The following is a 16,039-nucleotide window of genomic DNA, read 5'->3' on the forward strand; positions in this document are numbered from 1 at the left end:
AATTTGTGTACCATCCTAATAAATGAATTTTCAACTCGTCTTTACTCGATATTTCGTATTTCGGTACCGTGTTAGTTAACCATAGTAAAAGTTAGATCACAATTGTACTGGTTTGTGTTCTGTACCTCGATACCTCCCTAACTCGATGGTCTCTTTAATATCAAGTATTCGATGTATAAGGAAGTGATTGTATACTGAAGATTTTATTCCATTTATTAAAGAATTTTATTGCTCGTTCTGGAGTTGAATATTGTATAAACGGAAAACCTTCATTACATATCTGATATGTAAGGTTTTACGATTGCTTAGGTTGATTTATGTTCATTATGAAAGTACTTGGAATTTTGTTGCGAAATTTTAACTTCGGGCCCATAGTGCGGTCATGGCGCATCAAATCAAGAACAAACGACACGGCGCGCTGGAGGGATTCAACGGGGCAGTGAATCGCATAATGCAACTTACCTGGGTGTTTCTTGTGTATCCATAGCCGAGGAACCGCTCATCGTGAGGAGGTACCGTATCCGGGGCTACGTAGAATGGCTCGTAGAGGAACTCGAAGTTGGTCACATTGTGCGAAACATGTGTTACTTCGCTGTCCGAAACGTCTGCTTGCCATCTGGAAAACAATATGGAAAGAATTTGCTATTGTTAAATTCTCAATATTTTTGGAAATTTCAGTATTTCAGCTGCTTTGGCCTATTTCATTCTAAACCCTTCGCATAGAAACGTATCTAAATGTTGAACCAGTGCGCATTGTACTCAAGCTTATTTATGCCGACAGAAGTTTGAATACTAAAAAGAGAAATTGAAAGTTTTAATATTGAATAGAGCAAGCATGTGTGTATGTTCTTGGATGTTCGCTATTCCAAGTAGTAAGATAAAATAATTAAAATAAGATAAATAATTTGAATAGTGTGGACGTAAGTCTCGCTTTTTTCATTTATTATTTATTTTTCATTAGTATTATTCCAAACATTACATTCATTTCTTATATCTAAGTATTTTGTGTTAGACAAAACTATCATCCTAAACATTTCATTTGCCGTAGCAGTTCAGAAATTTTACAGATGAGTTGATTTCGCCTGCTTCTTATTCTTCTTTCTGGCGTTACGTCCCCACTGGGACAGAGCCTGCTTCTCAGATTAGTGTTCTTATGAGCACTTCCGCAGTTATTAACTGAGAGCTTGCTATGCCAATAACCATTTTTGCATGTGTATATCGTGTGGCAGGTACAAAGATACTCTATGCCTTGTGAAGTCGAGAAAATTTCCAACCCGAAAAGATCCTCGACCGGTGGGATTCGAACTCACGACCCTCAGCTTGGCCTTGCTGAATAGCTGCGCGTTTACCGCTACGGCTATCTGGGCCCCTTATTTCGCCTGCTTATAAGAAAGAAAAACGTAAGTCACGTTATGACTGAATGCCGCATGATGTAAGTGATGGAACGACACAATAACGTGTCCTCAAAGGTGTATTAAACAACACTGACCTATGTATTTAAAATTCGACACAAATTTACGTCATCCAGCTTGCTTTTTTATGTGCATACAGAAGACTTAGAGTCACATGATTTTTTGGCAGTGTATATCCTTAAGGTGGTTAAAAAGCGAACCCAAACATCTAATTTACAAGTTCACAGATCTAGATAACCTTATAACCATTCACGTTGAAAATGTGATGTATTGGTTGCTCAGGATGCTGTTTGGTTCTCTAGACTACTGCTCTTAAAACTTCGAGGATTGGCTTCGTATTATAATATCTTAATCATCCAAAATGTTGTAGGCCTTTTCATGTGACAGGTCCGTCTATGCATTTGATCACAGGTGGAGTACCGGGCAAACACGGGATTATCATCAACTGTCAAAGTGCTTCAAAATCAGCTGATTTGTAACGTTTCGTGAAAAAGCCCATTTCATTATCAACTACTACATCATCGTATATATACGAGGCTATAGAGGCTCCCCCGTTTTTCTCGTGCATGGCACGTGAACTATACAAACTAGAATGAGATTCACTGTATACATTGTTTGGTTACAGCTCAGTTATCGATGAATATTAGCAAGAAAAAAGTCGTAAAATACCATGAAAAGAAAGATAAAAGAGCCTTTAAATGATTACCCGATTTCACAGCATTCGCAGTCAATGGAATTTCCAGCGATCCTGTCAAGCAAACGACACAACCCGGCTCAGAGCGGGCCAACATGGCCAACATCGACGAAGCAACGCAGACCACACCAGAAACCGAACAATGAGGCCTGCCATAAAATTGCAGACTTTATGGGAGAATGCTTTTTCCTGTCGCAGTTTTTCAGGCAAGATTTTTAGTGGTGCATTGTTTTTCACTCCAGTGAATGGCAAACGGGTGCTGCGGGACGAAAGGATGTCTTATTTGGCTGTTTCCTTTCAATTCATCCAAGTGTGATTCGAGATGGGTCGTTATCCTTGGCCTGCCTTGTCCACCAGTTCTTTTTTCCCGTTGAGTAAACTTAGAATGAAGATTTTCGCTTTGGCAGATTCTCTTTTTTTACGGTTTTGATTTTTATGATGATTTATGGGTACTTTTCTAAGGGATTTTAAGCGTTTCGAGTAAAACATAATCTAAAAATTGATAATTTAGTTTTGTACCGATCCCTTTCGGCACGAACTACAGATATATTCCGTTTTTATCACGTCCCGCTTTTGTCAACAAAATACAGGTCGGACTCGATTATCCGAAGACTCAATTATCCGGTGACTTGATTATTCGGAATTTTGGACTCGATTATTCGGAATATATTTTTTGATATTCTTTTTTTTTCAGTTCTAATGCATAATTTTGCGATAATTTAGTATTGCAGTAAACAATATGAATGATTTAGCTGTTTTGGACGTAGATATGAAAAGGGGAGTTCGAAAAAGGTTTTTTTTGTATATGCCAGTCAAAAATGTATTTTCCTTCTAAAGATCCCTAATGTTTCCAGAAATCATTTCTGGCTACGCCACTGCATGATATAAAAAATAACAACTAAAAAGGATAATATTTAAGTTCTTTTATCGCAGATTTTAATTTTTCTTTTAGTGACTTCATTATCTGAAGGATTCGATTATCCGGAGTGAAATAATTATCGATACTCTGGATTATCGTGTCCAACTTGTATTGCGTTTTTATCAACGTACAAACATCGTTTTTTTTTTTTTAATTTTCAAATGTTTAGAATTTAAAATAAATACTTATTTTGAAACAATTTATATGCGTTTCAATAGCCTCAGAGTTGAATTTTCGACATTATGATAGTGTTGAGCACCTACGATACATGGTAGGTGTCAAGCAATATACAATTCAATACGGTTTGACACCTTCTAATCCACTAATGAATTGGAGTTTTCTACCATAGCATGGCCTGTTGGACAAGATTGACCCAACCTTCAACAATAGAGAGTTTCTCTGGCCACGTCCTAGCAACATCTGGAAATTGTGATTAGTTGAATACGTACTTAAAGAGAGTTGCAGAGACCTCTCCTGTTTCTTATTTTACGTGGCATCATCCCCTATGGTATGATTTTTTGTATGAAAATGAAAAATAATTCGTATGGCACATAAGATTTCTCAAAAGGACTAGCGATTGGAAACTCGGTACGTGGAACTGCAAATCTCTCAACTTCATTGGAAGTACTCGCATACGCTCCGATGTACTGAAGACCCGCGGTTTCGACATCGTAGCGCTGCAGGAGGTGTGCAGGACAGGAGCATTGGTGCGAACGTTTAGAGGTAATCATACCATCTACCAAAGCTGCGGCAGCACACGCGAGCTGGGAACAACTTTCATAGTGATGGGTGATATGCAAAGGCGCGTGATCGGGCGGTGGCCGATCCATGAGAGAATGTACAAGTTAAGAATCAAAGGCCGATTCTTTAACTTCAGCATAATCAACGTGCATAGCCCACACTCCGGAAGCACTGATGATGACTAGGACGCATTTTACGCGCAGCTCGAACGCGAGTACGACCGCTGCTCAAGCCACGACGTCAAGATCATCATAGGAGACTTAAACGCTCAGGTTGGCCAGGAGGACGAGTTCAGACCGACTATTGGAAAGTTCAGCGCCCACCGGCTGACGAACGAGAACGGCCTACGACTGATAGATTTTGCTGCCTCCAAGAATATGGCCATTCGTAGCACCTATTTCCAGCACAGCCTCCCGTATCGGTACACCTGGAGATCACCTCAGCAGACAGAATCGCAAATCGACCACGTTTTGATCGATGGACGGCACTTCTCCGACATAACCGACGTCAGAACCTATCGTAGCGCTAACAATGACTCCGACCACTACCTGGTGATGGTGAAACTGCGCCCAAAACTATCCGTCATCAATGATGTACGGTACCGACGCCCGCCCCGGTACAATCTCGAGCGGCTGAAACAACCGGATGTCGCCAATGCGTACGCGCAGCATATTGAGGCAGCGTTGCCGGATGAGGGCGAGCTTGATAGAGACCCTCTTGAGGACTGCTGGAGGACAGTCAAAGCAGCCATTAACGACGCTGCCGAAAGCATTGTCGGATATATGGAACGGAGCTCAAGAAATGATTGGTTCGACGAGGAGTGCCAGGAGGTTTTGGAGGAGAAGAATGCAGCGCGGGCTGCAATGCTGCAGTATGGTACGCGGCAAAACGTGGAACGATACAGACTGAAGCGGAAACAGCAAACCCGCCTATTCCGGGAAAAAAAGGCCGCCTGGAAGAGGTGGAATGCCGAGAGATGGAGTTGCTGTACCATTCTCAAGAAACGCGGAAGTTCTATCAGAAGCTCAACACATCCCGCAAAGGCTTCGTGCCGCGAGCTGAGATGTGCGGGATAAGGATGGGAGCATTTTGACGGACGGACGCGAGGTGATCGAAAGGTGGAAGCAGCACTACGATGAACACTTGAATGGCGCAGAGAACACAGGTGCAGAAGGTCAGGACAACGAAGGCGATGGCTACGTCAGCACAGCGGACAGCGGAAATCAACCAGCTCCCACGATGTGGGAAGTTAAGGATGCCATTCAACAGCTCAAGAACAACAAGGCCGCTGGCAAGGATGGTATCGGAGCCGAACTCATAAACATGGGCCCGGACAGGTTGGCCGCTTGTCTGCATCGGCTGATAGTCAGAATCTGGGAAACGGAACAACTACCGGAGGAGTGGAAGCAAGGCGTTATATGCCCTATCTACAAAAAGGGCGACAAACTGGAGTGTGAAAATTATCGTGCAATCACCATCTTAAACGCCGCCTACAAAGTACTATCCCAGATTCTCTTCCGTCGTCTATCACCTATAGCAAATGAGTTCGAGGGAAGTTATCAAGCAGGTTTCATCGACGGCCGCTCGACAACGGACCAGATCTTTTCTGTGTGGCAAATCCTTCAGAAATGCCGTGAGTACCAGGTCCCTACACACCATTCGTTCATCGATTTCAAGGCGGCATACGATAGTATCGACCGCGTAGAGCTATGGTAAATCATGGATGAGAACAGCTTTCCCGGGAAGCTCACAAGATTGATCAGAGCAACGATGAACGGTGTGCAAAACTGCGTGAAGATCTCGGGCGAACACTCCAGTTCGTTCGAGTCTCGGCGGGCACTACGACAGGGCGATGGACTTTCGTGCCTGTTGTTCAATATTGCGCTTGAAGGTGTTATGCGGAGAGCCGTACTTAACAGTCGAGGCACGATTTTCACGAGATCCGGACTATTTGTTTGCTTCGCGGACGACATGGATATTATTGGGAGTAAATTTGAAACGGTGGCAGATTTGTTCACCCGCCTAAAACGCGAAGCAACAAGAGTCGAGCTAATGGTGAATGCGTCGAAAACAAAGTACGTGCTGGTTGGCGGAACTGAGCGCGACAGGACCCGCCTAGGAAGCAGTGTTACGATAGACGGAGATACCTTCGAGGTGGTGGACGAGTTCGTCTACCTCGGATCTTTGATGACGGCTGACAACAATGTTAGTCGGGAAATACGAAGGCGCATCATCAGCGGAAGTCGTGCCTACTATGGGCTCCAGAAGAAACTGCGGTCAAGAAAGATTCACCCCCGCACCAAATGTACGATGTACAAAACGCTCATAAGACCGGTGGTCCTCTACGGGCATGAGGCGTGGACTATGCTCGAGGAGAACTTGCAAGCTCTTGGGGTTTTCGAACGCCGAGTGCTAAGGACGATCTTCGGCGGCGTACAGGAGAATGGCGTGTGGCGGCGAAGGATGAACCACGAGCTCGCTCAACTCTACGGCGAACCCAGTATCGTGAAGGTAGCTAAAGCTGGAAGGATACGCTGGGCAGGGCATGTTGCGAGAATGCCGGACAACAACCCTCTTAAGATGATGTTCGCTACGAATCCGGTCGGAACAAGAAAGCGTGGGGCGCAGCGAGCTAGGTGGATTGACCAGGTGCACCAGGACCTGGAGAACGTGGGTCACAGTCGAGGATGGAGAGAAGCGGCCATGAACCGAGTGAATTGGCGAAATATTGTTGGCGAGGCTTTATCAAGATAATTGATGTAAAGCCAAATGAGTAAGTAAGTATAAGATTTTTAAAACCTCCCTCGCCTCATAACCCCTTACGTGATTAATGGACGATCACATTCATGTATGTTCAGTTCTTTTTTATAAGGAATGCACTTGTCAAGTAACTCAAGAATGTTTGGGCAACGGCAAGAGACATGATCGAGTTTATTTTATTTTTGATAAGACTGTCGACCCCTTCATATTTTGGACATTATTTTATATCTCTTAAACTCGATAGCTTTGCACAAATTATAGCAAACATCCATTGATTAGATCCTGTTCCAAGGGGAAGGGAAAGAAGTCCAGCAAAACTAAGCAATCTACAGAACATTTTGGAATCTCCATATAATATGTTTGCATCGAGGAAGAGGGAAAAGGGCTTAAATGACTGACAATTTGAGAAACTGTTGATACTGGACGTTCCCATGTCACGCCCGTTGCCATCCCACATTTGCTAAAATATTGAAATTTGAACAGACATGAACCCCTTCTCCACATGGAGAATCAAAAGTTAATTAGGAGTCTTATACCAACAGCCATACGCATATTAAAAAAAAATACAAAAGAGTTACTAACCAAAAAGTTCTAATTTAGTGATGCTTGTTCAAGAGTTTGTACTTTTTTGTTTTTTGATGAACCTTTATATACAGTCGACTCTTCACATCTCGATGTTCTATGTCTCGTTATCTTTTCCTATGTCGATGATTTCTTAGGTCTCTTCATTCAGCATACAGTTTCCCTCTTTCACATCTCAATATCCTCCTTATCTCGATATCTTCGAATCTCGATGTATTCCTGTTGATTTTTCGTTCCTCATAGCTCCTAAACATCAATACTGTGCATTTATATGATGAGAATGTGTATTATCTGGACAAAACTGCAATTTTCTTTTAAAGTTTGTAAAAAAATGTTTCTAAGAAACTATTCCGTGTTTGTCAACTGAAAATTTCCGATCGTGTTGATAAAACGGAACATAGTGATTATTCCAAAATTCACGTTATAAGCGCATCATCTCCTACAACAAATCTTTATTCGGGCTAACCAGTACATCGCCCCTTTGATGATATGGAAAGATCGAGAAATAAACATATGTGTATTTAATATTGGAATGAAAACTGCTCCGTTATCAGGAAAAACTAGTGAACTTCATTTCTATCTCTAATATTATTTTGAATCAGGAAAATCTGAACTTGTAATGCCACGTACAAAATATTTTTCAGTTATGAAAAGGGTCCGCGTGATCTGTGAGGATTTGAATTCGAAACTTGTAACCATCTTAGTTATTGAGTCACCAAGTGGCTCGGTACAGAGATGGTTAGAAGGGAAAAGATAACCGACTCTCGTCTTTTTAAGGCGACATGAAAAGCGCCACTCTAGCGAGTCAAAAGCAAACTAATACGTAACGTTCTTCTAGTGTCCACCAGATGATTAAGTGTTTGTTTATGACATTCACGCTCAAAAAAAGTTACAAAGCTGACACGGGGTTGTTCGATATTGTCAATCAGCTCTGAATGCCATAAGATGCGAGGATAAAAAGAGAAAATCAGCACAGGAGCAATTATTTTAGCATGTGTAAAAATAACACTAATTTTGTGTTGGTTCATAAGGGCCTGATTTTGTGTAAGTCGTTCTCATTTCTATGTGACTTATTTTAAGTGTGTTTAATTTGATTTCTCCTCTCGTTTTTTTAATTGCACGATGATTTGAATGTAGCTAAAATAATGTTTACTCGCTTTTCACTCAACAGATGGCAGCAGTGTTACTTGAATAGCGTGTCGCTGGGCAATATAAAGAGTCGTTCATCTTTTTCCTTTCTACCATCTTTGCTCGGTAGCTTAATTGGTAAAGCGCTCGTCTAGCATACAAAAGTCCTGGGTTCGAATCCCAGCCGAGCACGAGGTTTTTGTTTCATAACTTCACCCATAATTTATCCGGGATCGCAGCAGGCTGTGCGCGCGTGTTGACGTGTTTTGTATTTGCTGCCACGTTTTAGCTCGATTCCTCTTCTGATTTGGCCGGTGAAAATATCAAAACGAAGAGTGGTGCTCTGCCACCAGAAGCTATTTAGAAGAAAAGTATCAAATTGTGAGAAGAATGTGTTCATTCAGCAGAAAATTATTTCAATTACGCGTCATTTAAAAGTTGGGCCGGTGAAAAATTGAATCGACTGATGGTGCTATGCCACCAGGAAAACAATGTGAAGAAAGTTACTTGTGATGTGAAAACAAATGCTTAAAGATGTTTTATGGTAACGGAGTTGATTCCTGCGGGGATGAGCATATGAGCGGTTTCCATAAAGCAGCAATGGAAAGAACAATAAACTGGTGAGATCGTTCACCATTCGTAACCACTAAATACGTGCCAGGGTCGAAAATCTAATTTTTGATTCGAGAAGTGCGAAATCATTTCAGATATCCAATTGATATCTGGGTGCTTTCATGCGGGGCTTGCTGTGATGAAAACGACCTCAGCCATTCTTGAAATGGGTTGTTGGAATTGCAGTAGAGCTATCAACTTCCATCTCTAGGGCTAAAGTTGTCTGCATCTATATAGACATCTAAGTGTCTCGATAAATAGGTGCACACAATTTTTTTCCATAAAAGCACTGCCGGTCAGTGGGCGGTAGATTGTAAACACACACACACACACGCACACACACACATACACACACACACACAACTTCACAATAATTTATCCATCTTTATCACACGTAATGAGTTAATTAATTTTAAAAAAATATGCCTAAAACTATTCATTGTCGCGAAGGAAGAAAAGTGGTGCCATGAAGAGCTTATTTTCTTAAACAATTTTAGTTTCAGAAAGAAAAGTTTTTTAAATATAAGATTTTAAATGAGAAATTTATTGTCAAATTTGCTTTTGAATCATAAGAATAATCAGATATAGAATAAATGTATGAACTTCTACAAATTCAAATGTTTTTCATTTATTTGCATCGTACAATACAATTTTTGCTAAACACAACACTATTCCCTTAATAAAACTTGAAGGGTATAGATACAATTTCGTTTCAAATGGTTCTTAAAACATAAGTAATAATTTAGTGTTAATATCTTGAAAACAATCGATCAACACTTAATTTGTTTTTTTTTATTTGGATAATATAAATGCATGGCATACTAATTAAATATAACTATTTTATAATATTTTTATCTTTTAACCTCTTTTTACCCATTAATCTTTCTTCGCGACAATGAAGCCAATGTTCTGATGTGCTTAAGATCCGTGGTATCGGTATCGTAGCGCTGCAGGAGGTGTGCTGAACAGGTTCGATGGTGCGAACGTTTAGAGGTAACCATACCATCTACCAGAGCTGCGTGTTGTCGCTGGGAACAGCTTTAATAGTGATGGGTGATATGCAAAGGCGCGTGATCGGGTGATGGCAGGTTTTAGAGGAGAAGGCTGCAATGCTGCAGCAAGGAACGCCACAAAACGTGGAGCGATATAAAAGGAAACGAAAGCAACAATCCCACCCATTCCGGGAAAAAAAAAGCGCCGCCTGGAAGAATTGGAATGTAAAGAAATGGAACAGCTCACGCTATGTCTGAACCAGACGATTATAAAAATCGAATGTACATCGGATTTTTTCTCGCTAGAGTTTAGTATTTGGGTTATATTTTCATAATCGGGAAGTTTTAAAATATTCCATCGGTGAAATTTTGATTTTTTCCACTTTTTGGCCATTTTTCATACTAAATTCCATGAAAATCAAGTTTTCAACGCATTTCCGCCCATACAAAATGTATGGAAAAAATTTCACCGATAGAATATTTCAAAACCTTCCGATTATGAAAAAATAGACCAAATTCTGATCTACAGCGAGAAAAAATCCGATGTACATTCGATTTTTATAATCGTCTGGTTCAGACATAGCGTGCAGCTGCATCGTTCACAAGAAACGCGAAAGTTTTACGGGAGGCTTAATGCATCTCGAAAAGACTTCAGGTCGCGAGCCGAAATGTGCAAGAATCAGGATGGGAGCATCTTGACGGACGGACGTGAGGTGATTGAAAGGTGGAAGGATCGCTACGATGAACACCTGAATGGCAAGGAGAACACAAGCGCAGAGAGTCACAACCGTGGAGGAAGTGACTACGTCAGCACGGCGGATGAAGGAAACCAACCTGTTCCCACATTGAGGGAAGTTAAGGATGCCATCAACCAGCTCAAGAACAACAAGATAGCTGGTAAGGATGCTGTTGGAGCTGAACTCATCAAAATGGGGCCAGAGAGGCTGGCCGATTGTCTGCACCGGCTGATTGTCAGAATCTGGGAAAAGGAACAGCTAACGGAGGAATGGAAGCAAGGGGTCATATGCTCCATCTACAAGAAGGACAACAAACTCAAATGTGCAAACTATCGTGTGATTACTATCCTGAATGCCGCTTGCAAAGTGCTATCCCAGATTATTTTCCGTCGTCTATCACCAATAACAAATGAGATTGAATGAAGTAACCAAGCTATATGGCCACTACACCAAATCTTCACTGTACGGCAAACCCTCCAGAAATGCCGTGAATGCCCAGTACCAACGCACCACCTCTTCATCGATTTTAAAGTGGCTTCTGATAGCGTCGACGCCGAAAAGCTATGCAAAATCTTGGGTGAGTACAGCTTTCCTGGAAAGCTCACAAGACTAATAAGAGCAACGATGGACGGTGTGCAGTTCGCTTGAATCTCGCCGGGGATTTCGACAGGGCTATGGAATTTCGTGCCGGCCGTTCAATTTTGCGCTAGAGGGTGTCATACGGATAGTTGGGTCCAATAACCGAGGTACGATTTTGACAAGATTCAGCCAATTTGTTTGCTTCGCGGATGCTATGGATATTGTCGGCAGAACATTTGGAACGGTGTACCCCCGACTGAAACGTGAAGCGACGAAAGTTATTTTGTTGGTGAATGTGTCAAAAACAAAGTAGTGTGCAAAGCTACTTGGGCACTTCCATGATTCACTTTGGCATGGGGGGTTTTTGTCGGCCGAATTAACTGAAACTTTGCAATGAGATGCACTTTAATATGATGCATGTTGTGGCCAAATATGAGCTCTGTAGCTTTCAAAAAACCCCACTGCCGAAGTGAATCAAAAGTGCCAAAAATGGGATACGGCTCCATGCATGTTGATAGGCGGAACCGAGGGCGACAGAGCTCGCCTAGGAAGCAGTGTTGAGATAGACGGGAATACTTTTGAGGCGGTTGATGAGTTCGTCTACCTCGGATCCTTGTTAACGGCTTATTACAACGGTAGTCGTGAAATACGGAGACGCATCATCAGTATGAGCTCCAGAAGAAGCAGCGATCGTGAAAGATTCATCCCGCACCCCGGTGGTCCTCCATGGACATGAAGCATGGACCATGGACCTGCAAGCAAATGGAGTGTTCGATCGAAGGGTGCATTAGAACGGTGTGTGATGGCGGAGAATGAACCACGAGCTTGCTAGGCTCTACGGTGAACCCAGTATCCAGAAGATGGCGAAAGCCGAAAAGGTGCGTTGGGTAGGTCATGTTGCAAGACTACCGAACAACAACCCTACAAAATGGGTGTACGCGTCGAATCCATTTGGTACAAGAAGGCGGGAAGCACAGCGAGCGAGGTGGCTTGATCAGGTGCAACAAGATCTGGAGAGCGTGTGCCAAAATCGAAGTTGGAGGGACACAGCCATGGACCGAGTAAATTGGCGTAACATCGTTAACGAGGTTTTATCAAACTAGTTGATGTAAGACCAAACCAAGTAAATAAATAAAATAGCCAATGTTCTTGAGTAGTCGTAGACAAAAAAACTAGCTGCCGCTTAATTAGTTGTCCAAGATTTAGTAAAACACCGGACTTGGACTCTGTTTACCAAAAGTATTACAAAATCTGAAAATTTTGCCAGTAAATTATGTCAATTTATTATGTTATTGTAAAACTTTAAAAATACGATGATCAAATATTTTTAACAACTTTTTGTACGAATACATGGTCAAAATAAATGTTTGGGCTGTTTTTAGTAAAATGTAATACAGTGTTTTAGGAAGAAATGTCAAAAATGCCTTTATGAACAACTTTGCAAAAGAAAGCATTTTCTAGTGCGCTCCTATCAAAAGATAAAACTGATCTAGATCTAGTACAAATTATTCCAAAATACTTTGTTGAAGACACCTTACATCTAGGATACATATGCAGACTTCTAGAGCTTTTGGCTGTCGAAAACAGCGATCTGCCTCAATGTGCGGCGTTTGGCCTTAGTCCATACAAATTTCTAAAATTTTGTATGGGCAAAAGATCACGAGAGAAGAGGAAGTCTAGAAATCCACAAAAAATGACCAAGTAGTTTATGGATGGTCCCTTAGTTAATAACTGCCTATGTGGTCATAAGGGCACTAACCTAAGAAGTGTGCTATGTCCCAGTTTAGACGGTACGCCAGAAACAAGAAGAGAATAATCCTACCTGATTTTAATTCTGCTTAAATGACAGAAGTGAGTTTTACGAAGTAATATTCCATTGAAAATGTTGTTTTTATTTGGAAGTATTATAACTTTCTAAAATAATATGTTACGAACATGTTGCAATATTAGAAATGCTCCCTTTTTTATAGTTTAATGGACACAGACAGGATCCGGAATTAAGCTTTTCTTATGTATTATTAAGGCTATGAACCGTTTCGCTAGTTCGTTTAACTTTTAGTTAAAATTTGACAGCTCGATAGTTATTTTCCCCTCAAATGGTTAAATTGAACATCGCGGTCGACCCATTTGAGCTTTGACAGTTGAGTACTTATTTCAGAACAAAGTTGACAGATGGTTAGTTATTCTCAAATTCACGGGAGCAGAAAATAACTTTCGAACTGTCAAGTTTAACCATGCTCCAGTGCAGGGTTATTTCTAACCGGAGGGGAAATAACTATCGAGCTGTCAAATTTTAACTAAAAGTTAAACGAACTGGCGAAACGGTTCACAGCCTAAAGTGTATGAGCACAATACCCAGGCACCCAATAAAGTGTTCATACATACAGTATTCATTCTCCAAAAAAAAGCAAAAAATATAACTCAGTTCCCAACATTTCAATAAGAAACTGCAAAAGATTGCCTCTTGGTGGTATCTTTCTTTTACTTACTGACACCCTTGCGCAGAGGTTGCAACCGTTTGGAAGAAACCCATGAAGAAGGTGGACATCTTTTTGGCACCGTTTCAAACGCTTGTTTTGCATTAAACTATTTGATTTTGTTGTTCAGCTGAGAGTACTGTATCCGTTTCGCCGGAACAGTGAAAAGAGTTCCTTTGCAGAACGTGCGCAGCTGTTTCACACTGCTTTGGGAGGAAAAGCAACCTTGGTTTCGCTTGAAACCCCGTGACAGTTCATAATAATGCCCAAGACGGTGAACTTATGGATGTTGCTGCTGCTGGTGTCACCGTTTTGAATTAGAAACATTGAGCAACAGCTGCTGTATCGTTCATCACAAGCTCTTATTTTAATACAGAATATTAAAACATAAATTGAATCGATTTCTTCTTCTATAGAGCGATGAAACGAAGTTACAAAAAGTTTGGTTGGGGTTCTATTTCCATCGAATATAACAGTGTACAAAATCAGTAACGTAACGCAATACAAAGTGTCGAACGGATCTTGAATGAAAATTCCGGTCAAGCTCGGAGGAGCATCGTAGGCAACTTCTAAGCTGAATAAAAGATCCACAAATTGTTTTTCGCTAAAGGTTCAATTAAGAATTAATTACTTTTAAAAATGGAAAATAATCCAAAGTACATTTTTCCATAGTTTCCGGGCCCAGATAGCCGTAGCGGTAAACGCGCAGCTATTCAGCATGACCATGCTGAGGGTCGTGGGTTCGAATCCCGCTGGTCAAGGATCTTTTCGTAAAGGAAATTTTCTCGATTCCCAGGGCATAGAGTATCTTCGTACCTGCCACACGATATACACATGCAAAAATGGTCAATCGGCAAAGAAAGCTCTCAGTTAATAACATAAGAACACTAATCTGAGAAACAGGCTTTGTCCCAGTTGGGACGTAACGCCAGAAAGAAGAAGAAGAATTAAATAATTCAAAATTTTAATGTGATATTGAATAGATATTGAAAAAAAAAATCAATTTGTGATTCACTAGTTCAAAAATAAGCTTAGACTACATTTGATTCGACTGCATTCAATGAAAATGCTTTTTCCGGTGGCAAACCCAGTCTATAAAAGCATAATTTATTTCTATAGAATTAGTTTCTCCACATTGTTAAGCAATCAATATGGATGGCAGTCCTTTCAAAATAAGTCAATTATGAACAAACATTTGCTTCGAAATAGTATTTATTCAATTGCAGAGACTTTTCGAGCACGCAATTAGCACCACACCAAACAAATTCTTTAGTCATCATTCATATGGCAAACAAACCGTAGAGGAATCTATGTCATAAGGTAATCGAGGGAAATATGCCTACGGGTGAAAGAAAATGAAAATGTCTACGAAGTAAGTGGCATGAACAGACTCTCGGAAGTATACTTTTCTTGATGTTATTCTTCTGAAAAAAAATATTCAACCTTTCAATCCTCAAATTTGTTATAGTGTGATTGACTACGAAATAACGTTATACTTTTGGTTCCGATATGCTATTTTATGGATTTCTCTTATAATTTCAACTATTTTTTTTTCTATCTTTATTAACGAGATTTTTAGCCCCGGGCTAGTTCATCTCGGGACCAACGGCTTTACTTCCCTTCCGAAGAAAGTCGTCACTGAAATTTTTAGTGATTATCTCGGGAATGGGATTTGATCCCAGGTCCTCAGCATGAGAGGCGTGTGTTGTAACCGCTACACCAGGTCCGTCCCCAATTACAATTTTAACTATGTTTCGAACCGTGATCACATTTTTTTTAATGTATTCTCTTGCCCCATGGTGCTCTATATAAGACAACAACTAAGAACACCCTATGATCCTTCGTTTCTTTGAATCAATTTAAATGAACATCATCAAGACATCTTCCGGTTTATTTTCCACTATCGAGTCCAACTAGGAAAGCTACTTTTATTTCTTGAATGGTACAGTCACCCCACAGTTATGGATAGCACACTGATATGGATCAGAGTTGGATTAAAACGGGAATAGCTCATCCAATAGAGTTGCAATCACGCAGAACATATTTTACCTACGTGAACCATACATGTGTACAGCATCGCAATCAATTATAATATGTTTAAGCATATTTTTTCCGTCCGTAGGAAATAAAATGTCAACCGTATTCCCAGAAGCGTTGATTCATAACTGTGGCCATTGAAAACCATACCACAGATCAAAGATAAGACGGTTCCGAAACAAACGCCAAAACGTATGCTTCTACTAGAACACCATTCGTTTACCTCGCAGATAAATTGCTTTTGTAGTGTTTTGATCCATAATATGAGCCGATCTGATTCATATTAATCCCACTGATCCACACTGTGGGGTAGACATCGTTTGAAATTTTTATCAAAATGAACACTTTTTCGTAAATAATCGAGTATTT

The 16,039-nt window shown here is 40.8% G+C and overlaps 1 protein-coding gene across 1 annotated transcript in view; it reads right to left on the minus strand.

Annotated features, from left to right (window-relative positions):
- The window catches only part of LOC5568204 (beta-1,4-glucuronyltransferase 1), a 125,123-nt gene that overhangs the window by 55,174 nt on the left and 53,910 nt on the right, over positions 1-16,039 (minus strand). Inside the window, exon 3 of the mRNA XM_021851372.1 lies at positions 463-616. Coding sequence (XP_021707064.1) covers positions 463-616 — 154 coding nt within the window. The remainder of the gene's footprint in view (positions 1-462; positions 617-16,039) is intronic.

The sequence above is a fragment of the Aedes aegypti genome, chromosome 3, assembly GCF_002204515.2.
Source record: "Aedes aegypti strain LVP_AGWG chromosome 3, AaegL5.0 Primary Assembly, whole genome shotgun sequence".
Classification (NCBI taxonomy): Eukaryota; Metazoa; Arthropoda; class Insecta; order Diptera; family Culicidae; genus Aedes; species Aedes aegypti.